This window comes from Synchiropus splendidus, chromosome 16 (genome assembly GCF_027744825.2).
Source record: "Synchiropus splendidus isolate RoL2022-P1 chromosome 16, RoL_Sspl_1.0, whole genome shotgun sequence".
In the NCBI taxonomy this organism is placed as follows: Eukaryota; Metazoa; Chordata; class Actinopteri; order Syngnathiformes; family Callionymidae; genus Synchiropus; species Synchiropus splendidus.
In genome coordinates, this window is record NC_071349.1 from 19,435,251 (window position 1) to 19,460,524 (window position 25,274).

Sequence of the window (25,274 nt, forward strand, 5' to 3'; positions counted from 1 at the left end):
GCATTTAAAGAACAAGTTCGCCAGATCGTCGGTCATTGGGAGCGAAGTTGTTTTAACAAAACGCATTCGTGTACTTTTTACGACACCGTGACGTCACGCAAACGCTGACTTGAGGGTCAAGCGGCGGATTGCCTTTTGGAATCTGTTGCTAACTTTCAATAGCGACTGAAAAATGTCGCGGTTTGATCGGCAATAAAGGGTGAAATAAGTCGAGAACGTCGCCTGCAGCTCGCGCGCAGAGGTGCACTGTCTCTTTAAGGTCTCTAGGGTAGACGGTTTCGTATTGATCAAGCCTCCATTTTCCAACAGAGAGCGGCGGCAGAGCTAACTCAGCTCCGGCACCGAGCACAGCCAGCCCTCTGCCTGGAGAGCAAGCCGGGTTCCGGGGAAGCCATGGCAGCCAACATGTACCGGGTTGGAGGTGAGCGTTTGTGTTCGCAAGCCCCACGATAAGCTCGTCGAGTCCGTGCGCGCGCCATGATTCACAACAACAGCGTGCTCCTTCTACCCTGCTTTTATTTCCCCTGAAGCTGGTGGTGATGATGATGATGATGACGGTGGTGGTGTGAAGAAGAGGATGGTTGGTGAAGAGTAGCGCTGGGCTTGCAGAACAGCGGCTGCTTTCCCTCGTGCCTTTTGTTCCTCAGTGTTGAACTAACGTGCGATGATGCACCTGAAGTCGCGTGCCATTTAGACGCTTAATAACAAACATGGCGAACACGCTGCAAAAGTTTTCTCATTTACGTCGATGCAGGGGTTGACGCGGCTGCACCGCTGGAGAAGTAGCAAAGTGGCCGCTTTGGAGGGGCAGCTGTTGGAAAGCGACTTGGCATGACTCTACCGAGCATGTATTTCTCTGGTCAAACGATTGTGCCTGATGAGTTGAAGACCACTCCCACTGCTCCTCTTTATTCCCTGTAGAAGAGTGAAACAAGCTCGTCTGAAACACCTTTTATACAAAAGAAAAACCCCTGCCAAGTCTCCTTGGCTTTGCATTTCCTTCAGCGTTAACAAGCTGTTCCTTTGTCAGAGTTGAGGTCCGTCTGGTTCTTTGCGTTAAATTCAGAATACCTTCTATAGCAAAATGGCCTAGTGTGTTCTATCAACTTGCATCTCCTTGTCTTCTTCTCTTGATGACTGAGCTGTCCACTCTGTTAATAGAGAAAGTGTATGCTCCTTCTCCTGTCAAGGATGTCATCTGAAGTGTTGGATTGTTGCAGTAACAATACACTCTCTTGACATTTTTTTGAAATCGCAGCTTGTTTTATCGCTGCGTGCTTTGGAGTTGGGGTCACAGCTATGTGAGCACAATGGCGTGATGAACTGGTCTGGCTTACATTACATACTGTTCATCATTACGTGGAGCATCACAACATCAAGAAATGCGTTTAACATTAGTGACATCGCACACAAGGAGAGGTTTGTAATAAAAACGTGTCATCGTTACTAACACACAAGGAGGAGGACCAGTCTTCTGGCCTGGTTTTTCTGTGTGTGTGGGGGGATTTTCTCAAGTTGAGTCCATTGCGATATTGTGTGACCAATATGTCGTCATGTCCAGCTACACATAATGCTTTACATCTACTAAGTCATTTAATAAATAAAAAAATGTGCTTTTCATAGAAATGTTCATGAGTGGGAGCTCAGACGTTACGATACTTGATTCTGTGTCTAGAATATTGATAGGGTCTTATGGGGACGCTTAGTGCAGAGAGTTCGGCTCATCTCAACTCTCTTATTCACTTATTGTATCAATTATATGAATCTATTTTATCCTAACGTGGCTGAAGAACCCAACTCAATCTTGTTATGCAGCCAGACTGCCACTGTGGTTTTGCTCTAATGTATCTGGATCTAACCGTAGCAGTTGCCACCTCGCAAGATAATTGAGTGAAAACATCTATTCACTGTCGCCACTTTTTACTTGCCTGATTCTATATAACCCAGTTTTCCCTATCCCGTTTAATTTGCATGAAATCAGACACGGGATCATCTTGGACCTGCCGTCTCTCTTTGTTTTGGCCGCGCTGCCCCCAATCCTCTCTCCTGATGCTCTTCCCTGTGCTTCCACTTGTACAGGAAGTAGTCTGACCACAGTGCGTGAACAGTGGAAATGGAAAAGTGGTGGCAAAACGTTGGCAACACGGTGTTCACCTGCCTTTCAAACGAGTTCTGAGGTGACTGTTAAGTTCAGATCAGGATTAAAGAGCTTTGCATTCATTACTTCTGCTGATGCTGTCGAACAGATCCTTGAGAGAATGTGCTGGCAAACCTGCCCACAATTCTTTGTTCCTACAGGGGATTTTTCTCCTCTGTTTATGAGTCATACACTACGGTAAGGTGTACTCAACTTCTTCGATTGGTTTTGAGTCTGCCTACACTTTTTTGGCTGGTGGCAGGTGTTAATTTCCCACGCTGCTCGTTGTCTCTTTCTCTGGCTCTGGCGATTGTCCGCTCAGAGGGAGTGACTGAGTCCCGCCTGCTGCCAAGCTCAAGTGTTTTGGGATGAGGCTGTGATTAAACCATTTCAGTGGTCAATAGAAGGAAGCAATGGTTTCTGTTGTCTGTTCACAACTGTTCTCTTGCTTTCTTGTGATGGAAAATGAGCTGAGAGTTCTTTTTTTGCTGTAAGCATGCAGCATACTGAGCTGGTTATAACTTCTGTTTACCTGAGGTACCTGCTTACACTGCTGTCGGTCATCAAGCTCCTTTTTATGATGTTGCAGGTTGCTTCTTTAAGTGACTACTAAATTAGTGTCTTAAAAGGCAGTAAAATGCCTGTGTTAGTGGAATCATTTTCTTGCCATGTTGCTTCAACTTGTGGCCGCCGTTGCTCTCTCTGCTCAAATGCTTTGCAACTAGCATCGTAGCTAGAGCTCTACATCGGTAGGAAAGGGAGGAGGTTTTCAGGAACAAAGTCAAAATGTCTAAAGTACAGTAGTCCTTGCAGTTCTTCACTTGGTTTTTCTTTCTTAGCATTTGACACGTCTTCATCTTGTGTGCGGTCATTCGAGTGGAGGATGACTCGACAGGAGTGGGTGAAGTGTACTTCCTGTGGTAAGCTAGTTAGCGAACCGGCTCTCTGTATTATTTTTACTGTGGCTACTCCAAGTGGTCAACAGTAATCCAGTCAACCAAGAGCTTTTTGATTAGTTTTGCTGATCCGAGAGCGGAGCCCAGCTTCTGTGCTTTGCTGCCCATCTTTATAAGCAACAGAAGCCTGTCACTCTTGTTTACAAACAGGAGATAATGAAACCAACCTCTGTAGTGCCATGGGTGGTGCTGGATCAACTTGGTTAGCTTGTTAGTATGCTGCTTGGGTGTGAACTTTGCTCTTGACTGAATCACGTCTTTCAGAGTTTAGAACTTCAGCTCTCCTACTTTGTTCATGGGGAAGCCCCTCCCTGTTTAATTTTCTGTCTGATGTGAGGTAAATGGTTTTACTGTCTTCGATGAGTGATGGCATGCAAATTCTCCAGTTTTAACTGAACAACAAAACAATAAATAAGATACATTAATGATCATAACAATACATAATCAAATAATGTGGTTTGTTACTTTGCACTCAAGGACAGTATAAAAGTGCATGATAATAAGAGAGGACAATACTGTGGAAAATAACTTTTCCGGTTCATGTGCTGTGCCATTTTCAGGCTAGAGGTCACAAAGTGACAGGAGAGACCCTTTGTTTTTGGTACAAACTGAAAGGTTTTCACTGTCAACCTGCTAGCAGCCCCTGCAAAACTGCATTAATCATAACCAACCACTTATGAAGCCTAAAACAACCTCAGTGTTCTCATCACTGACTCTTCTACTCTCCATGAATCATGGCAGGGGCTGATGCCACCCTGCCTGCACCTGCTTCTTCACTTCCATTGATCTTTCTCTTCAGGAGTAAATCATTCACTTATAAATAAAGATTCTCTCTGATAATGGCTACTGATGTGCTATGCAGAGAGGGTTGTACTACTTAGGTGTCATGTTAACGCTTGGTCTGGCACACAATTTAGGGATTTACTGGACACATTATTAATGTTGTTGTCGCATGGTCTTCACAATATGAAGTTGATGTTTTTCAAAAACCAGCACTTCACAGTTACGACAGCCACCATGTCAGTGTCCCGCTGAATGGAGTGGTTCACACAAAATTGTTGACTCTCCTTTCACTATAATGCGCTGCAAACCATCTTGGAAGTGTCAGCCGTATTTATTCATAGCTTCCCATATTGTCAACTTTTGTGCTTGATGTGCTGATGCTTAAGCTGTCCCCCCGTCTGAGGGTTGTGGTGGGGCGTAGAAGCAGGACGCAGGTTGGTGGTACATGGTACACATTCATGATCACTGCCGTCATTACCAGAACTTGCATTCTGTCTCTCGCCATCTCACACACCCACAACTTAACCCCAAAGTAAAACTGACATGCAAGGCCTGGTATAAATCACGAGCGACTTCTCTCAACTTGTGTCACACAAGTGGTGTTCTTGCAGTTTGTTCTTGCACTTAAACACCCCGATTATCTGCAGGAAACGGTCGTAATTTTAAGGTTTGAAATCCTGCACGTCACGTCTATACTCGGCCTCATTTTGCACCATCACAGTGACTCTCACAGGCCCTGTTGATTGTCTCACGAGCTCCATCATCTCATCTCTGTGGTCTGGTTTGAATCAGTCCTGCAGTCTCCCTCTCAACTCTGTTTTTGGGAGAGGGCTGGGTCTCTTGCATTGACTGGCTGACAAAATATTTGACTGTACGATGACATCACAGTCTCTGGAAAGCCGTCATTGGCTGACTCTGGAAATGGAAAGTGGAGAAGGGGTGGTGGTCCTGGTTCCCATGTTGGGGAAGCAGCAGGGATGTTGGCGAGGCACCCCCTCCTTCTTTTCTGGTTCAGGTTTCTTTCCAACTTGTTCCCACTTTTTTTTTTCCTTTAAGAAAATCCTGTCTATTCACTTTCCCTCTATTCCCCGACCATTTAGCCTCCTAAAGGGGATGCTTGTCTAGCCCAGCTCCTGGTGACATCCGTTCCAGTAGTCCTGCTTTTACACTGACCCTGATGACATCGGATCTGAATCAAAGTCTGACTATGCAATGACGCATTTTGATGGTTAATTGGTCCCGGAGCTGGTGACTGTAGCAGCAGCAAGGAAACCTTTTTTAATGCCGAAAATATTTCATCAGCATCCTCAAAAGTGTATGGTACTCAACACTTAGCTTGTCGCTGAGAATCAGTGAGAGGCTTCATAGAACACTTGTGAAGTCATATTTTTAAAACACGTGCAGAAATGTACCCCCATTTGATGGTGTGAGATAGAGAGCTCTGTTGTGAGCATTGGCCCGGTTTTCCTGACTGTGCGATGGGGAGAACAAATTGGCAACACTGGCCAATTCACAACCGTATCTGGAGTTTTTAAACCTTCTTAATCGTGTCAGTGGTGCGATGTACATCTGCGTCATTAGACCTTGTGTTGACGTTCAGGAAGGCTGATGTACTTTTCATCAATGCTGACAGTTGGTCAGTTGGAGTTTGTCATGCAAAATTGATCAGTAATATTGGTTAAGTTATTTCTGATCAATTATCTATAGCAATGACATCAGGCGCTAGTTTGATGTCATGATTGGATGTTCATTTTTAGATCCTTCACTAACTTGCTTATTTAATGCTTATTGACATTTTTTCAGTAGGTGCTTGCCTGTATACCTGCTGTAGAGCTACGTTATTTTGATTTCACTTGGTGTGAACTACTGTGGTATTGGGACACCGTTGTTCAACAAGTAGCATATTATTTATCCCTATATTCCCATTTGCCAGATTTGTTTTTTTTTATTTGACTGTAAATATGTACCAATCACAGCAGACGGTTAAATCCCGAGGATTGCTAATCCCGTTATCTATATACATCCCAGAAATGAGCCTGGATCCACTCCAAAAGTCTTTCCATAGAATTCAATACATTCACCTTCAATGCATTTTTAAGCTCATGTTTATTTAACTTGGCATGAATGCAAAACCTTAATTGCAAGCAAATCTTAAGTTTAGAAAACACACCCTGTGTAACTGTGTATTAAACATCATTCATTCATTAACAGAATATTTAACATCCATCTCATAATTTTTGTACCGTGGACCTTGTGCTTCTATTTCTAAGGACCAAATCAAACTACAAATACTGTTAATACCACTTTTTTTTTGTTTTCTACCTCAACAAAAACACTAAAGTTTCATTGTGTATGATCTCTATGGTGACCATGTGTTATCAGGTGGAAGCCGTCCAACCTTCAGAGAACTTTGTGTGGCCCTAAATTCCTTCATTTCATTTTGAATAACCATGTGATATTCTTGCATATGTTGCTTGGACTTTTGCTCTTCTTGATCTGCCGTTACTGTCTAGCATGAACCTTCCTGTCCTGGCAATTGGTTCCCTCAAAGATGACTTCGATGGCCCTCCAGGGCATTCCTCATCTCAGGTTTGAAACTGGAAAAATATATTTGTATCTATTTTTCTCTGCTGTTGGTGAGGCAGGCTGTTTCCTTATCGATAAATAGTCATCATTAATTCATCTTATTCTTTATGGTAATTGCTTTATTGGCTTTTGGCTCCGGAGCTACTCTATTTTTCATCCCCTGAGGAGCTGTCACGTTCACGGTCACAGCCACATAGTTTCTCGAACATATGACCCACCGACTGGCGAGTCCCTCTTGTGTGTGACAAAAACAAGCCAGGCTGATATTATGTCTGACCAGAAGAGACTCAAGCCAGCTTGTTATTCAGCGGGATGAAGACGTCACACAAGCAGCGTCGTCTGGTAACTATCTGTTACAGGGTGAAGATTAGACTGGTGAGATGTGACAGTTTCTCTGCTCCTTTGAAAATATGTCGACGTGGAATAAGATGTTGCAGTGAACCAGTTTGCTCAGTAAACTTCCAAAATACAGGACATTTATTTTCTCCTGCACTTCTGCTCCAATTCCTCAAATCATTTTTAGTATTCCAACAACTTTTCTGTGTACATTAAGTCGACATTGCCTTTATGTTTGGACGAATATCTGGTTGTGTAGGTGGTGAGGAATATTAATACTGTTGTTGACCATAAGGTTTTCAAGTGAAGGAGTGAAAGGGGATGCATAATGGAAGTGAACATGCCTGCAATTATGTTAATTCAATTCTAATGAGCATCCATATGTAAGCAATATTACTGAAGTTCTCCTTATCATATAGACACTGTTTTTCACCCGAGTTCCACAGGCATTAGATGAAAAGTGGGTGCACTGGGTCAGGTGGCCTGCTCCGGGACACCACAACAGCAAGGCTGGAGTGGGATTCAGACCGCCGACTCTGCGATGAGTGGATGACCCACTCGACCTCCAGAGCCACTGTCAAATGTGGGAATTGACTTTAATGACAGCAGTGAGTTTTAGTTGTTGCTGTTGCAGTTTACTGAGCCGATGTCTTGTGCTCTATGAAGCATGTGTAAATGTGCTTGTATGTTTGGAAGACACACATCCGATCTCAAACCCCTGATGGACCTTTGGTCACCTGACCCATGAAGGTGCTAATCACGGTGTGTTTTCGTCTCAGAGACTACTGTAACATTGGGTATCAGTGAGAGAGTGACAGGAGGATGCAACATGCTGCTGCTCAGGAAAGATTGTGTTATCAGATATCCATGTGGTCACTCAAGTAGCATGCTGCTGCCATCTGTAGTTACAGTACCTGTTGACACACTGTTCAGATTTCACTTGGATGTTGGGAAAGCGTGTTGATGCCAAATGTGTAGGGGGACTCTTGCGTTACTGAGCATGAAGTCACTCCCATGTTGGTAAACATCAGTGACTTAATTTACCTAAAATAAGAAAAGAATTGTGTGTGTGTGTGATGTACCTTGGCAGCAACTCAATCTACACTTCTGGAAAACTCTGGTACAGTGTGCTTTATTCGCTGAAACAGGATGCTTAACCAGACCAATGAATATCTGGGTCGATCAGGAACGTATAGACCAGTGGAGCAGAAGATAGCAGCCATGTTGGATGCAGGGTGGATGTCAAGGCAGCTGCAGGCTGTCGGCAGGATGGTTTGTCTGAACCAGGGAAATCATCAAGAGTCAATTCTGCGCTCCGATTTTGCTAGTGGGCCATCTCCAGCCTTCTCGGTCAAAAATACAGCAGCCTAAGGGAGGATGGGGGATGGGCCGGTACACGGGAGAGGTTCGGGGTGAAGAGGGGGAAAGATCCAGCTCCAGGCAGCACACCAAGTGTGGACTATAATCTGACAGCATTCAGCCAAGACACATGCAGGGCTAAGACCAGGCACCCTACCAAGGCCGGGGCCTGCAGGGACATCCTTGTGAGAGCTAAGCCCTCAATGAGCCTGGAGCTCTGCCAGGAGCACACACACATTCACGCACTCATGCTGGCAAGCACATGCAACAATAACAACACACATGATTGCCCTAGACAAAGAGAGCACACGGCTGCAGTTAAAATGGCGTGTGGCTCTAATTTGCTGTGCGTTTGTCCCCCCACTCAAGTCTCAATGCTAACTAAATATTTATGCTGTGGATAAATAGTTGATCTCACTATATTGACTGACATATCTTTCCCTCTCCTTCCTCTGTCACAGATTACGTTTATTTTGAGAACTCCTCCAGTAACCCACTGCTCATCAGGAGGATAGAGGAGTTGAACAAGGTGAGTGTCGCCGCCCCCTGATGGAGTTCACGCTCCTCCCTCCGACCCTCCATCACGGATCTTTATGTGACATTAGACAATGAGTAAAGGTGGATATATGCTGGAATAATCCGACTGAATCTTCTCGTCTGACTGTGATAATGAACCACAGCAAAACACAGCTCCATATTCATGTGGGGGCTCTTGCATAAAATTTGAAAATCTTCTCTTCTGGATTCTCTCCTTCCTTTAGTGCTCCACAGGCGACGAGCTCAAATGTTGTCGGCAAACTTGGAACAGAACTGCTGAATAAATGGAGTGTTTAATATTGTTGATGTTTGATGAGAACCGTTTATGTTTAACACGTGATAGTTTAGGCAGCAAAATCAATTTCTCAACATTAGATTAATCAACCTATGCAATCAAAGCAGTACCGCAAACATTTTCAGTTAAACATCTGACAGTGTATATGCCAGCATTTAATCCTGATTTAAAACTGTGTGTTCCACAGTCGACACGAGCCAGACGTCATTGTGGGGCGCGTCCATCAGAGCTGAGGACGCGAACTGGAAATGACTTTTTAATGTAGACCTCTGAGATCGTCCAAAATGAATGAGCGAGGGTAGGACCCAAGAGGTCAATGAGAAATGCTGCTCAAATGCAACCGAAGACATTGAAAGAAACACAATAAGCAGCTCAGTGTGATGCACCCATAACACGTGCTTGCAATTTCATCATGTTTTAGTTCCAGCAAGTCATGTAAACTAGTCTTGTCATTTTGATTTAAAAATAAATGCTTCAGCTCACACAGTAAATGCCTGTTTTCAGAAGGGCATACTATTTTTAGACAAACATGTAGCTAAGGTGCCACTGCTCTGGCTTTGAACCAATCACATGGGAGGGGTTGGGTCAGTTCCACAGTATCTCATGTCACAATGCAGTCCAGGGGAGCTTTTTAAAACTGTCCGTCTGTTAAAGATGAACAGTTCCGGTCAACATGCAACATCACAGGCAGGCCAAAGTCCGTTTTCCTCTGAGAATTGTGAGGTTAATACAGACCTTTCTGTACTCAAAAAAAAACAATTTTCACAACATGTTTCATCCGTCCAAGATAAACCCTCAACACAGTGCAGTTGAAGATGCAGTAGATAATTGTCTCTGTGGACCAGTTAAAAGGTCTCGCTGTCTGTCACTGGTTCCGGTTCTTCTCGGTCTAAGATGGAGGCGGTTTGATTGACACAGAGCTCAGAGGGAGACTTCTGTTTTCTCTGTCACCAGCAGCCTCTGTTCTCCGCGGGGACTTTCAGGTGTCTGATCTCTGGCGTCTCACTCTTCAAAGTTGTTTCGGTCAAAGAAACGGCTCTGATTATCTTCACTGCTTTTTTATGTTTCGATAAAGAAACATCGGTGATAGAACTTGTTAGTTGTACTTCAAACATCGAGCAGTGACTGAGCTGAAGACACGTGATCGTGGTAAATGAAGGAACATTTCTTTGTGGTTGGTAAAACGGCCAAGTGTGTGATGTTCTGAAGGAACGTTCCAGACAGTTGCTGATAATCACATTGCTGAATTAGAAAAAAAGAGGTGTTTTTTTATTATCTTGCCAATGATTGATTGGTTAACTGAAGGACATTTCAGGTCACATGACCTGCCCTGAATTCCTTCATAAAACTCAAAATACAATTGAATCCATGGAATAAATCAACTTTCCCCTTTTCAAAAATCTCAGAGTTCAGGAGGTGACAAGTCAGCATGGTTTAGTGGTTGGAGCGAAGCACCAGGTGGCGATGTAGAGTCCAAGTTCTAGACATGTTGACGTTGCTGTGGTTAAAGCTGCCCCTTGGGTGCTGACTAATGGCAACATTTCAGTTCCCATGACTGGTTTATTCATCATTAATTTCTAATGGATATGTGCATCAATGAATGAGCTTGTCACCCTTATGGAATTTGTCTGTGCTACTTCCTGGTTGGCTGCTCCTGATCCACCTAGTAGGACTGTATCAGCGATCTGACCAAGTGCTAAAGATGTTAAAATATGTCTCAGACTTTCAGCTCTCCGAGAGCTTATTTACTTGGTTATTGTTATTATTTCTGACCTGAGTGGTCATGCGTGTGATTTAGCATTCACACAGTCTTCCATGCCAAATGAATAATGTTGAGTTGAAAGCGTCTTGCTTCTCATTAGCTGTCTGGCCTGAGCGATGATACTATCTTCGCCATCCTCCACATTTGCTAAGAAAACGTCCTCAGACATTTTTGTTGTTTTGGAAAATCACTTTGTTCTCGCTGCATTTGCAGCCAAACTTAAGAATGAGTCTCTTTTATTAGGTTCAGCATGCGTGCGTGTCTATGAATATGTGTGTGTGGGTGCTCAGTGTGCGGCACTACTTGTTGCCATGGTAACGTTGATTGTCTCTGGTTTGCAGACAGCCAATGGGAACGTGGAGGCCAAAGTGGTGTGTTTTTACCGGCGCAGGGACATCTCTAGCACACTCATCGCCCTGGCAGACAAGCACGCAAGTGAGTGTTCAACCGAAACCAGCGAGCAGCAGCCAGTCAAACCTGCCTCCGACCGTTTCTTTCACATCATAGTGGACTTTCGCTGGAAAGTGCTGCGTGATTGACAGCACGTTTCGTTAGCGATGCACCGTTACCTGCAAACACAGCGCCCCCTGCTCACTCACACCCTTGTGTGTCTTCATGCTCGTCTTGGTTTTTATCATTATTAATAATGAGGATCTTTAGACATGCTGCAAGCCGGATGGAGAGATTGAGCCGCTCATCAAGCACAAGCAGAGTCCAATAATAGGAAGTGCTTATTGACACGAATTAAGGCTGTAGTTTCAATGATGATTCTGAAAGAAGTTTGATCGTTGTTGAGGACACGAGGCGCAGTGCTATTCACTGTGTGAGCACTGAGTGATGGTGAAGACGAACTGGTTGTGTTTGGTGGTGTGTTGTCTTTGGGGGTAGATGTGAAGCTCGTCCCTGGTTCAGATGGGGGTACATGTTTACGTTTGAAGTCTGTGTCCATGCAAGCGTATCACATTCTGGCAATTCCCCGAAAGAAGGCTTGAAGTGGTGAACGTGTGGGTAGAGTGGTCATTTCGGACCACCCTGATTTGTGTTTGTGTGCGTGGTCAGTACAGTTGTTTTCTCTGTTTTACACAGTTTCAAAAAGGCAAAGCTAACATTGTTTTCTTTCCTGAGATGCTTTAGAAATCAGTGTTTGTTTTAAATTATGATGATGGGAGAGACAGCTCTGTCTGCGAGCAGAGGCAGACTAGACGTGCTGCAGTTTTGGCTGCTATAACGCGCTCCACTGCTGACATAAAGATAAATGTTCTATACTGATGTTTCCTGCCGAGAAGTAAAGTTTGTCGAGGTTTGCAGCCTTGTGGTTGAAACTGTTTTCCCAGCTGCACTGTGGCACTGGGCTTGCTGACATTTGATTTGTGTTAAGAAGTACAAGCGCTGAACACAGCTTGGGTGTGGACTGTATCCTGTTTCTGTAGCCCATCTGTGTTACCCTGAACATATACTACTATAGATGATTTTTTTTTTTTTGGAAATACACTTGGGTGCAGTCACCAAACCAAAGTGAACTTTATGGCTCACCAGTGAGCACGAGTGTGTGTGTCTTTATGAGTGTGACTCATTGATCAAATATTTTGCTTGCAGAGATTCTAAGTTTCCCTGAAAAGTGGCCTCTAAATGCCTTTAGCCCCTCCCATGTGGCTATGACGAGTCATGTGATAGGTTGCTGTAAGTGGTGGAGTCAGCATTTTTACCTTTGGACTTGGAATGAGTTCAAAGTTTTACAAACCCTGTTGAAATAAAAACTTAAATGGTCCAAAATGCAGCTAGGACATAAGACTAAACTGTGTATCCAAGCGTCTTCCGACAGTTTCCATGTACAACCATACATAACATGGTGATCTGTGTTGTGACTCTCACCTGTGCCTGCAGGTGTGCCACTTGAAGGACCACTTGTGATGATGGGTTAGTGAGCCAAGTCACAATATAACACTATACTTCCGGTCCCCTAGAAGGTCGACAGGTTTCATGATGAGGGCACCTTTACTTGTTGAAAGCAGATAGAATTTTTATGCTCACCCGGTGCAGTGCAAGGAATAAATCCATGTTGCTGGCTTGCATTCTAAATGGCGCTCCATATGTTTGCCTACTTTGAATAAACAAAACTATTTTTCTCTTCCTTCCCTCATATCAAGTATTTGAGACTTGGACTTCTTTTGTTGTCATGGGCCATTTGTCCAACATGTTTGACTCCACTGCATAAACAAGCTCAATCATCAAGCCAGTTTAAGAAAGGAGGCGCTGTGCTGTGCCCCCCTCTCCTCTGCTTCTTGTCCACCAGCCAGCCTTCTCATCTCCTTCTTCCTCCCCTCCCCATTTCAGTCCTGTAAGTCGACCCATTCATCAATAATTGATAATTGGCTGGGACAGGTGAGATGGAGAGGCAATTTGCAGAGAGCATGGGTGCAGTGCCAGGAGATTGGCTCGGAGGAGGAGAGGACGAAGCTGAGGTTGAAGAGTTGAGTTTCAACTGGGATGCAGAGCCACGTACTCGGACGAACATCGTCCACAGTAGTGCTGCAGAGTATCTGTTACTCCATTTATAAAAGACAACAATGCGACAGCCTCAGTTATCGATGAAATGTACTCCTATTTTTTAAAGACGTGGTTGTAATGTTTGTAAGTATGACTGACAGTGTTCTGTCAGTTCTATTTTGGGGTGAAGTTGTGGCTGTGCGAATCGATGAGTGAGAATGAGAGTGCGAGAGAGTCTGTGTGGTAAAACGAAACAGAACACGAGCACCTGCAAAATAGTAAAAAGGGCTTTAATAGTTGCACAGAACATTGAGTGTTATGTTTAATACTTAACCTTTCTGGAAAGTAACAGAGTGGAAGGATTACGTATGTGGATGTTTACAGACATCAGTGTTGATTATAGCAGAGAGCTATAAAGGCACCATCATGAGTTGGAACTGTCCAGCACATGTACAGGAGACATGGTCATCTTGCTGTTTAACTTCATTTCAAATCCAGTCATAAGACGAACGCAGTTCTAGCTGTCTGATAAAATCGTCCCTCCTTCCTTCACATCCGGCTGCGTCGCCACCAGTGAAGCTCACTCGCTGACAATCTCGAGATGATACAAGCTCGCAACATACTTTGACTCTTGACAGTAACATGTGCTCGTTGTCATGTACAACACAGTAACATGTGCTCGTTGTCATGTACAACTCAGTACAGTGACTGGATTTGAGCCTTAGTGCAGCTAACTTTTTAAATGTAAACGGCTCAGTAGAACTCACAAATTCAAATTTTCCAACAATCTAGCAGTAGAATCTTTTCTTTCTTTGAATATTTTACTTTATTGTAAAACTTCAGAGTTTACTTTAATCAAAAAAAATTCTCTGCTGATACATCTGACTCACAACACTTACTCCCTAGCTGTTAGTACAGTGCTTCCACTGAAGGTTGAACTGGAAGGGCAGCGCCACCCCTAGTCTTGGAGGAGACATTTCACCATAACCCAGAATGAGCAAAACCATTAAAAAGTCATTTTTGTAAGACGAAACTTGAGTGGAGAATTATTGCAAATTCCGATGTGCGGTTGTGTGGAGCTTTGAAACACATAATTGAAGTGCAAGTTTACAGAATGTGAATGACTGAATTGCCAGTAATCATTGTGCATTAAGTCCATCAACCTCACGTTCTTGATGTGTTTCATCCTCCATGAACAAACGCCTTATTTACTCAAGCCTCCATTGTTTTGCATTGCCTCGAGTGAAACTTGTCGTTCATCCCTCTTTTGAGTTACTCTCTGTTTTGACCTCAGATTTATTGAAATACCCCTAGTTACCTCCAAGATTGCTTGAACTACAACGCTGCGTCCAACACACTCCTGTTGTCTGCGAGACAGGATGTTTTTTAAATTCAAATTAAGCATGTGATAAATAATACAAGCAGCGAGCGGGAATGGGAGACGCAAACAACCTCATCAGTCACTGTCTGCCGAGATGTGGCCGAGCATCTTTTATTCCCTCAGCTTTGGAGCCTGATGAAGAAAACATTCCATGATTCCTCTCTCTGTTTAAAATGATGACTTCAAATTTCACCTTGCTGGTTTGCTGCCGAGCATTTGCGTGTGTTTTAACTTATCAAAATAGAAAATAACTGAAACAGAATAACTAAATGCTGCTATGAAGTCAGAAAACAATATATTGCTTGTTGTTTTTGCTGGCTTTTACTCAGCTGCATCAGAAGTGTAGTGTACTTACTTGTCCCACATACTTAATATTTAGATTATGCTGATGAAGTTTCCATTATTATTTGAAAAAGACCCAAAAGTGCCGACATCTATTTACATTGTAGGAACTCTCTTGCCTTGTGGAGATGATTCAACACAGGACAACAAAACAAAGCAGATGTGGGATTTTGGCTGCATCTCTGTCTTCAGCACTGAGTTAGTGAGTCTCTCACAATGTTCCGCCTCAAGTCTCTCACTGAGTCCATAACACATTCAACAGTGATATTCAATTTATAAAGTGAGCTATGATAATCTATGTATATTAATTCTCTCTCTAATATTTGGTTACATGCTGTAGTGAGTATTTGAACATGTTAGTCTTCATCTTACGTTTTTTGAAGACCATGGGTAACGTCCTTATATTTAATCAGTAGGTTCACAGTAATCCAGGTTAGATCTGGGTCCTTCTGCCTCAGATGAAATTTGCCACAGTTTCATTTTCTGAAGACCAGAGGTTGAAGGCAGCATCAGGGACAGTGACTTATTTCCTCCCCAGTTGCATACGACATAAAGACTTTGTCATCAGAACCATTGAAGGTGAATGAGTGAATGTTGTGTGCGCCTTGATTTCCTGTTTTATTACGAACTTGCCGTTAAAGTCTGTGGGCTGCTACTTGCCCAGTTCTACTGTGTGAAGTGAGGGCGGCTGTGTCAGCAGATGACTTCCTAGATTGTGTTGAGATAAGATCTGAGGTTGTGACACAAGTTTGCAACCACGAGGACCAGTTACAGCTTCTAAATATATATGAATTCTTGTATACCAGCTATCGGAGGGGCTCCTAAAAATGATATCGTGATGCAGTGAAAATAGTGCTGATCACCCCTCAGCTGAAAGTACTGGCCTTGGAGGGCGTCTCGGCCAATTGCTTGGTCTGTTTACCTGATGTAAGAGCCTAAATACAAGTTAAAACTTGAAAGCAGGGCCTCCCCATGATGTGCTTTCATGTGTATTCCTATCTTGAAAGAATAATATTTGTAGATTTCAGAGGGGCTCCGGTATGGTAAATGAATGTTTTCCTCACTAGTCACAGCTAAGTCATTGTGAATTGGTAGATGCTAACGGCCAGGAGTGGAGGGCTGTTTGTGATGGAAATGCTATTGTGCCTCACGCTGGGCATCACCGGCACACGTGCGTGAAAAAGACCGTAATGATGTTCGACCTGGACAGATAAACCCCTCACCCCGCAGCTCCACCCACTTGTCTAATTTAATACTCGCCGCACAATTTCCCTTTTCATGATTGCAATTGAACTATGGTGATTATGTTATTTTCATGTGGCGCATGATCGGTCCCCGAGTGTGGCGTGTGGCGAGTGCCGAGCTTTTATTGATTTTGGCCACACATCTCTCCTGAAAAATCCCCCTGATTGCTTTTGTTCTGCTGCCCGTCTCCCCCGTTCGCTTCCTCTAATGAAACTCCAAATGAATTGGAGCTCATACCGCTCTCTGGCGCAGGGTCTCGTGTTCTCCATGCTCTCTTTACCAGCCTCTCACTTTCTCTCTCTGGACTGATTTTTCTGTGGCTTATGCCCAGCTTCATATGAAGTCCACAACGCATTACTTTTATCACCATAGTCCATTGCTCCTTCCAACCATCATATCTCAAGGGACAGGTGATGCCAAGACCAGCAGCTACATCAATTCTTCCTCTAGGACTCAGACGCTTGAACTGTTCCCGTTGGCTAATGCCTTTCCATCACTTCACTCATCCATCCATCCATTCACCATTTCATCCTTGCTTCCTTCTTTCCTTCCTTAGAGAACATTTGTCAGTGCACCAGTTGCAGATGCCCCACCTTCTACGATATGGTGTCATCACCAAAACATCCAAGATAGAGGATTGCACTGATGTTGCTCGCTGCTCATTGGCTTGTGCCCCCTCTCTTCTCAGGAGAGCTGGAGGAGGAGATGGAGAACCCAGAGGTTGCCGACCTCCCGGAGAAACAGAAGCACCAGCTGAGACACAGAGAGCTGTTCCTGTCCCGCCAACTGGAGTCTTTACCTGCCACACATATCAGGTACACCTGAAACATTAAATGCCAGCAACCGTCGTGGAAGGTTGTTGCAAATCAGAATGAGATGAGCTGCTAAATAATGATCAGCTGTGAATTATCATTATATAATACAACCGTTAAATTAGCGGTACAGATCACGCTGATGCTCATTGACTCATTGACATTGTCTCCTCCGTCCTGCAGGGGGAAGTGCTGCGTGACGCTACTCAATGAGACAGAGGCACTGACGTCATATTTGGACCGAGAGGTGAGCCGATCAATGTGACCCTTTTCAAGTTCTTACCTCCTTTCTGGGCTCCTTTTCAAGTTCTTACCTCCCTCAGCTCCCCACTTGAATATCATGTAGATTAGGGCTGCTATTTTCAGATGCTTTTAAATGTAGTCATTCATTCACCGACTTTGTTGCAACGTTTTAGCAGTAGCTTCAATTAATCAATGATCTAAAAAGTGGCGATTTACTCCTTGCCGTTGCTGAAACAGCGGTCTATTTACATGTTACGTTGTCATGGCAACCAACCAACCAAACAAACAAAAGTTGTCATTAAATGGTGCAATGATGGAGATAAGATTCAAAAACTTGGTTGAGCATGACGTCCAAACACAACCTGAAACCCGCTTGTTTGTTTTTTTTCCTAAAAAAACGCTCAGCCAGCCATAAACTTGCTCGGTCACTTGACTTTATTGTGTGTATCAGGACGCCTTTTTCTACTCGCTGGTGTACGACCCCCAACAGAAGACTCTGCTGGCGGATAAAGGAGAGATCCGTGTGGGGAACAAGTACCAGGCAGACATCACTGATCTCCTCAAAGAAGGTCAGTTGTGCTCTGCTGCCATGTTTGTGTCGTGCCGTAAGGTGGAAGCAGTGCAGCTGTCTGCGGACCATCACTCCTGTTAGCTCACCACTGTATTGTTTCATTTATGATTAGTGTAAGTTGTCCCATCTGATCTGATAGATTTTCAGCTGCAGCTGAAGCCGTTTGTTGTCACATACTCGGGACTGTTCAGACGCCAGGTTTGAATTCAGTGTTTTGCCAGAACTTAATTCTCAGCAGGTGGTAAAAGCAGCAAAATTGCAATTAGCGCACCGTGGGACTGGAAGCGCTCTAATTAAACGCCTGCTAATGAAATTCTCTTACATGTGTTTAGACGCTGCGGCAGGTTGGCGGCTGGTACACTCAGACAGGCGCTTTGACAAAAGCCCAACTATTCTGCTCTGGGATTCATTAAAGCTTAACATGAGGCCTTCAGGGAGATGCTTGTGATGGTGCGCTCACACAACCTCTTTGACCCCTGAAACTCTGTTCTCCGGAAGGTGAGGAGGATGAGCGGGACCTGGAGAAGCTGGAGGAGAAGATTTGGGATCCCAGTAGCTTGCTGACTGAGAAACAGATTGACCAGTTTTTAGTTGTCGCTCGGTAAGTCCCTCCGAGGTTTTTCCTTTCATTCATGCCTTCTTTGCTGACTTGGAGAAGGAAAGCTACTCTGCTCGCCATTTTCTGTCATTTGTCAAAGAGGCTAACACCATTGCATACCTCAGATGCGGGATTCTCCCTAGTGCTTTAGCAGCGATGGGGCCCCTACACTGGGATTTTGACCCCCCGGTTTTCAGCTGTGTGTGTGAAGCTATTAGTGAAAAAAAGGTTGTATAATTGAAAAACAGTTTCCTACCTTCTGTATGACCCCCCTGGTTAACAAATGTATTTCTTCTACCTTGTCAGTATCAATAACAACTCAGTATCGCTGTCTCTTCTAACTCTGTTTCCTGAGGCTCGAGTGATGGCCTGATGAGGCTTCATGAAACGTGTCTTCATTTTCAGAGCCCACTCTTGTCACTCTGCTCTAAAATCTCAGGATTCGACTGACTATATAATTGAAACCTCACTTTACTTAACTTTAGAGCGCCACCTCCTGAGCTCCTAAGGAGAGGATGCTGTCTCATGAAGCCTCATTGGTCCATCACAAGTGACCACTTCTGTGCGATAAAGCGTCTCTTTAACTCCAGCTGATGATACTGTCACAGTCGTCGCCACTCTGCCTGCACTCTCTTCTTCACCCTTCCACGTCTCTTTCTGTCACTCCAGAAGATCAAGCCTTTTTTACAGCCTCTCCTCCCTCATCTGAACTCTTCCTCTCCCTAATGCAAACACATTCTCTGCCTTGCTTCGAGTAACTGCTGTCGAGCTCATGCCTGCACCTCTCCAGTTTCTCCTCCACCTCCTTCTTACTTTCATGTTTAATCACTTAATCATACTCAAACATCATTGCCCATGGGGTCTCCTGCCTAGATACTCTGTCAAAGAACTTGAATAACTTGTAGACTAAAAAGAGAATATTTTCCTTCAACGCCGTTACAAAGTATGATGTCATTATTATGCTGGTTTTGATGTGAAAGTGACATAAAAGAATGTACATTTTGTGTTTATTTTGTGCTTGTGCCCTGCAGGTCAGTAGGTACGTTTGCGCGAGCGTTAGACTGCAGCAGTTCCGTCCGCCAGCCAAGCCTCCACATGAGCGCAGCAGCAGCCTCCAGAGACATTACCCTGGTGAGTTATCTCACTGTACACACACACACACACACACACACACAAATGTACAGTATGGCCTTCAGATGAAGCCCTCATCAGACCTGAGGTGGAAGAAGGAGTAAAATCAGAATCAAAGAGAAGCATGTGTGCTTGGTTTGCCATAACAGGCTCCAGCATCCTGGAGCGGGTGAATCCTGCCCTAGATCTTCTCCTCGCGTATAAAAAATAGATGAGCGGCCTTCGAGCTGCCCACGCGCTTAAACGCATCCAAATCTGCCACTGACGACGCAACGATTTCCCTTCCTCCGTCTGTAGTTCCACGCCATGGACACGCTCTACGCCATGAGCTACGACATGACCCGAGCCATCGCAGCGCTGGTGCCTCAGGGCGGACCTGTCCTCTGCAGAGACGAGATGGAGGAGTGGAGCGCGTCGGAAGCAAACCTTTTTGAAGAAGCTCTGGAGAAATACGGCAAAGACTTCACTGACATCCAGCAGGATTTCGTGAGTGGAAAACGAATATTTAACAGCTGCTGCAGCCCAAGTGGAGAAGTGGGTCTTATGATAGCCCTTAGCATTAGTGTTGACTTTTTTATGTTTTAACTGTAACAACAGTTTATACAGTCTAGCAGGTTAGATACAATCTAGTTCATACCACGTGTGCAGAGTAATGACTTAATAATTACACTTGAGTTAGTAATATTTAATATTTATTTAAAATGTCCCTTATGAAATGGCATTTTAGTCAAGTGTGATGTTAATCTGAAACAGTAAAAAAAATGCTGTGCTGAATTTTTGTGCGCGGACTCCAGGGTCCACTTTTAAATGCTAGTATTAAATTTGAGACTTGATCCAGGTCGGGGGCACTTGATGACAATAATCCAAGACGACAAAAACAGTTTTGTTAGGCTTTTTTTAAATCCTCCATGACCTTGAAAAGCGCCCCATCAGTTATTAATATTTTTGCCTTATATCCTCATGTATGAGGTCTATTAAATCAAATTTCATTATCGTCTTCACTTTCTAAAATTGTATTCTTAAGACGCTGCATCAATAAATTGTGACCTACCTGGTATTCACCATTAACAATATTGGACCTGAAAAATCTCAAGTTCGGCTCTTAGAACTTGAAGCTGCGAGTCCCGACTCTATTGTCTCTCCGTGTGCGTCACTCCTCCACCTGGTGGCAAGTTATCGTCACTGCGACTCCCTCTTTTTTCCACGAAGGCTCTTTTCTTCCAGCAGCACTGAACCATGTGAAGGGGTGTGGCCTCTACTTGAAACTCATTTTCAGCCAGTCTTCTGAGCACAAGAAACCCAATGTTTGTGCCTTTAAGTAAAAGTGTTTCATCAACTTTTCTCTTCTGTTTCAGTTACCGTGGAAATCTTTGACAAGTATTATTGAGTATTACTACATGTGGAAGACCACAGACAGATATGTTCAGCAGGTGTGCACCACTTCAATCTTGTTTAGTGACTTCTAACAGCTTGAACATCACTTAAGTATGTGTCTGACTCATGGTTTTTTTAAATTGATTCATTGTGTCTTCCCTCCAGAAACGATTAAAAGCAGCTGAGGCAGAGAGCAAGTTGAAGCAGGTCTACATCCCTAACTAGTAAGAATCACGTTTGTTACACACAGTGGAAGTGGAAGTCCCGACTGGCCTGTAGAGCCGCTCATCTTTCTCCTCCTGCAGCAACAAGCCAAACCCCAACCAGCTGTGTAACAATGTTAAGCCGCCTCTGATGAACGGGTCGGCCAGCACGGCCGCGCCAGGTGCCCCAGCTTCAGCGGCAGGTCAAGGCCAGACCCCGAGCCTGGGTCGGGCCTGCGAAAGCTGCTACTGTAAGTCTGAGTGCACCTTGTGCACAACTCTCTACTTAGCGAGACAAAACATTAGAGCAGCTAATGCACCTCATAGGCATCTTAAATCATCTGCCTGTCACGTTCTTGTTCAAAACAACACTTTGAACTGTTGTGTCTCCGCTCCGACATGACTTGAATGAAAGGATCATTGTAGGGTTGTTCTTGGACTGACACTCCTGGTTCTGAGTGTAAATGTGTTCATGTGTGGTGCAGCCAGCAGCTCCTACCAGTGGTACTCCTGGGGTCCCCCAAACATGCAGTGTCGACTGTGCGCCTCCTGCTGGACCTACTGGAAGAAGTATGGCGGCCTGAAGATGCCAACCAGGCTGGAGGGGGAACGACCCGGACCCAACCGCAACTTGGTACTTTGTGTTTTTCCATGAGGTTTTCCATTGGTTTGTGTCGCGACAAGATGGACCGATTGTTGTGTTTTTATTTGCACTGTGAAAAAAAATCCACTTATTAATTCCATTTGTGTGCCTAAGACTGCTAAAGAAAGTAGACTGTGAAAGAATTAAATCCCTGCCTGCATCCAGCCTTGGAAAGTCAAATTTCATTTCTCATTTTTCAGAATTAATTTTCTACTTTTTGCCATTCTCCTGGTTTCTGCAGCCTGGCACATTATTCATATTTCTCTTAAATTTATTCCAGTAATTCTCTAATGTGGCCCACAGCTAAATAAGATCACCCTTGGCTTGAACCATTGTTTTAGAAAAACTTGTTTTTGGACCGTCTTTCCATTCCTCAAGCCGAAGACATGATTCTAGGTTAATGACACAAACTTCCCGAGCTGAATATGTGAGGCTGATGAGAACTTGTCTCCTGTGCTGTGCAGATTCCTCCATTCTGGAGCAGATCTAGGCTCAATAATAATAATAATAATAACACTGTTGGTACATTTGAATGCAGCTTGTGAGCCTCAGAAGGGTTTCTGTATAGTCTTGTTGTCATTATTACAGAAGCGGCTGTGAGGTGATGGTACTCGGTGATGAATCACGTTGCACCGAAAGGCAGATAGATGCTTAATAAATTGTAGTTACTTAGTAATAAACTGTTATGATTAATACTAACTAATGGTAACGTGGCTCCCATGTTTATTGTGATTTGGTTCTGTTCTTGGTGCTTTTTGAAAAGCGCCTCATTGAAGAACTGTTCCCGTTGAGCCTTTTTCATATCCGTGGTAAGCTTCCAAGCATCTCTAAATCAGATACTTCTGTTTCCCTCCAGAGCCCCCATGGCCTCCCTCTGCGTCACAGCGGCAGCCCCAAGTTTGCAGTGAAGACACGTCAGGCTTTCTACCTGCAGACGACGGCGCTGACACGGATGGCGCGGCGGATCTGCCAGGACATCATTAGACCCCGATTCCTGGCCAGACACCCCTACCTCCCCGTTAACACAGCGGCCATCAAGGCAGAATGTGAGTGTATTTCTACATACTTTTATTTGTCACAATAAAAAGTGCTACAAAAGCGTTGGAGAATTGTGTTCCCTTGTCAAGCTTGTTTTGTCTCTGTGGGCCTCTGCAGGCGCCCTGCGGTTACCTGATAAGCCCAGCAAACGCCCCCCGCTGAAGCCTGTTGACCGTAAACCCCTGGAGTCAGTCGTCCGCTATTTAGGTAAGAAACAACGGTCAGGTTCAATGTGTGGCTGCACCCGCTGCTGCTCATGTGTGGATCAGTTTGAGACTCCTCATCTATGCACCGTCTTGGTCTGGTCTGTGTCGCGATGCTCTCCACTCTCCACTGTCACTCTCAACATCTTGGTCGCTGTGGTCTTGACTACAACACCACTTAAACCATCTCAATCAAAGTTGCGATCTTCCTTACGTTTCTTCCTCCTTCCCTCTGTAGAAGCACATCCCCGTCCAGCCAAACCGGACCCACCGTCCCGCGCCGGCTCCATCTCCACGGGCAGCCTCACCCCCATCAAGTCCACTCCCATTCTCAACAACGGCTCCCCGACCATCCTGGGCAAGCGCAGCTACGAGCAGCACAACGGCCTGGATGGTAGCTGAAGGCGTCTTTTTCATTATTGGCGTCCGAGCCTGTCTCCTCACTAGTCTGGTGAACTCGGTGTTGTGTTTCAGTTGGGAATGTTTTGTCCTCCTACGATAGACATGAATTCTTCCTGGTTTGACTTGTAACAACAGCAGCGCGGCCTCCTGTGGCTCATTAGCTGACTCTGACTCACAGTTCAGATGGACTGCTGAAGGGTGAAGAGTTTGGATGGGTCGCTCCTTTTTTGGGTTATGTCCTACTTTCCATGTCCCCCACGCACCAGAAGAGAGGGAGAGTCGGGCAGGGAGAGAGGGAGGGATAGCGAGAGGTTGCGATTGGACGGGCGGCGTTAGCTGGAGGCTACCGTCTATGTTGTCATGGTAACAGTGATGAGCAGAAGGCGGTGAGCGCGTCTTCAGGGAGAGCAGCTTCGCTGATCCTCCTCCGGCCTGGGCTGGGCTGAAGAGCGCCGGGCTGTCCGTGAGCTTTGTTCATGATTTTCAACAAGGCTCAGGTTTCGCTGCTTGGTGTCGACTTGTTTACATCCTCCTTTCCTTCCAACGGAGGAAAAATGATATCAGGATACAAACCATGGAGGGGGGGGGGATCTTTAGAGCAAGATATGGTTTTGCTTGGTCTGAGCCTCTCATGACTTGAAGGGACCAGATCAGATGGGCCTGTGCAGTCGACCAAGTTAGGGAGCTCAGGTGCTCTGGACATGTGGAGAGACGTGCCGAGCCAAGCATGTTGGAGATGCAGGAAGATGGAGACGGTGAGGTCCAGGATGAACGAAGGCTTGAAGCTGTGGATGATGAAAACAGTACATGGAAGGCCTCACTTGTTTAGGTGTATTTGCCGTGTCTTATCTCGTCCAATCCAAGTGCCTGATAAAGTATTTTGAGAGTATAATCGTGTTTTTTTTAATTAAAAGTAAACTAATGAAAAGCTTGTTTATTTATTTAAGAAGAGTGTTTGTCAGTGTACGATGGTTTGATAGAAATAGTGGTATTCGTTTCTCTGTTTACCCACGAAGTAAAATGTTATGAACGTGCATGATGCAGCCGCCAGAGGGCGGTGTGTTTTAGAAAGCTGCCTGTGCTCCAAAGGTCAATTCGTCCTCTTTGTGCTCCTGTGCCTCCAGGCTCTAAATCCAAAGTCTTGGCTCCTCAGTGGGACATCATGGCTAAAAGGATGAGTGACGTGGGCCGGGCGTCTGCTCCCCTGCAGGAGGAGATACACGAAGTGGACTGAAGACCCCGGAATGACCCTTTCCTTCAAAGCTGACTGGAGGTGAGGCTGTGGTTTAGCGCATGTCCTCATGTTGTTCTAGTGAGTTTCTTGTGTTCCAGCAGAGGAGAGCTGAAGTGGTCAGCAGCTGCAGGAGCTCAGCGACGCCCTCGGCCTCCGTGCTCCAGTCCTCTGCTCCTCACTGGGAGGATGGACTTCAGCAAAAATGAGCCTGCGTGTACAGGACTGCGTTTATTACTGCATTTCTTGCTCTTACCGTCGACGTCATAACTGTTTTGTTTTTCGACTACATTTATTTTGTGATCAAACAATGGAACTTGAGAAGTTTCATGAAAAAAAGCCCTGTGGAGAAAAGGGTGAAGGACTGTAACATATGTTCTTTTGTATTCCACAAGGAGGCGCACTTTCATTTCTACGTCATACTCCTTGTTTTTTTTGTTTTTTTTTCTCCTCTGTTTTGACGAGTGCTTCATGGGAATCTTCAGATTTTGTGAGCCGGTCGCTCTCTGGCCAGAAAGGTTTAACTTATTGAGAAAGACTTGCGGCTTTTTCTACCTTTTTCACAAGTAATGCATCTATGCTTCGATATTGTAATTAAAAAAAAGAGCCTTGATTTTCA

The 25,274-nt window shown here is 44.7% G+C and overlaps 1 protein-coding gene across 4 annotated transcripts; it reads left to right on the forward strand.

Annotated features, from left to right (window-relative positions):
• Positions 1-108: 108 nt before the first annotated feature.
• mta1 (metastasis associated 1) lies at positions 109-25,274 on the forward strand. 4 transcript variants are annotated; one of them, XM_053844847.1, is made up of 19 exons: positions 109-241; positions 310-421; positions 8,619-8,686; positions 11,093-11,186; positions 16,895-17,021; positions 17,202-17,265; positions 17,713-17,830; positions 18,331-18,433; positions 19,462-19,561; positions 19,859-20,047; positions 20,917-20,991; positions 21,101-21,159; positions 21,241-21,389; positions 21,624-21,772; positions 22,638-22,827; positions 22,937-23,026; positions 23,261-23,416; positions 24,549-24,697; positions 24,738-25,274. In XM_053844847.1, the coding sequence occupies exons 2-18, from the start codon at positions 394-396 to the stop codon at positions 24,656-24,658; spliced, it is 1,869 nt and encodes a 622-aa protein (XP_053700822.1). In that variant the 5' UTR covers positions 109-241; positions 310-393; the 3' UTR covers positions 24,659-24,697; positions 24,738-25,274. The 4 variants fall into 4 exon arrangements, with proteins under 4 accessions (XP_053700822.1, XP_053700824.1, XP_053700823.1 ...); XM_053844849.1 differs by lacking the exon at positions 109-241 and having other exon boundaries at positions 279-421; positions 24,757-25,274; XM_053844848.1 differs by lacking the exon at positions 109-241 and having other exon boundaries at positions 279-421; positions 24,760-25,274.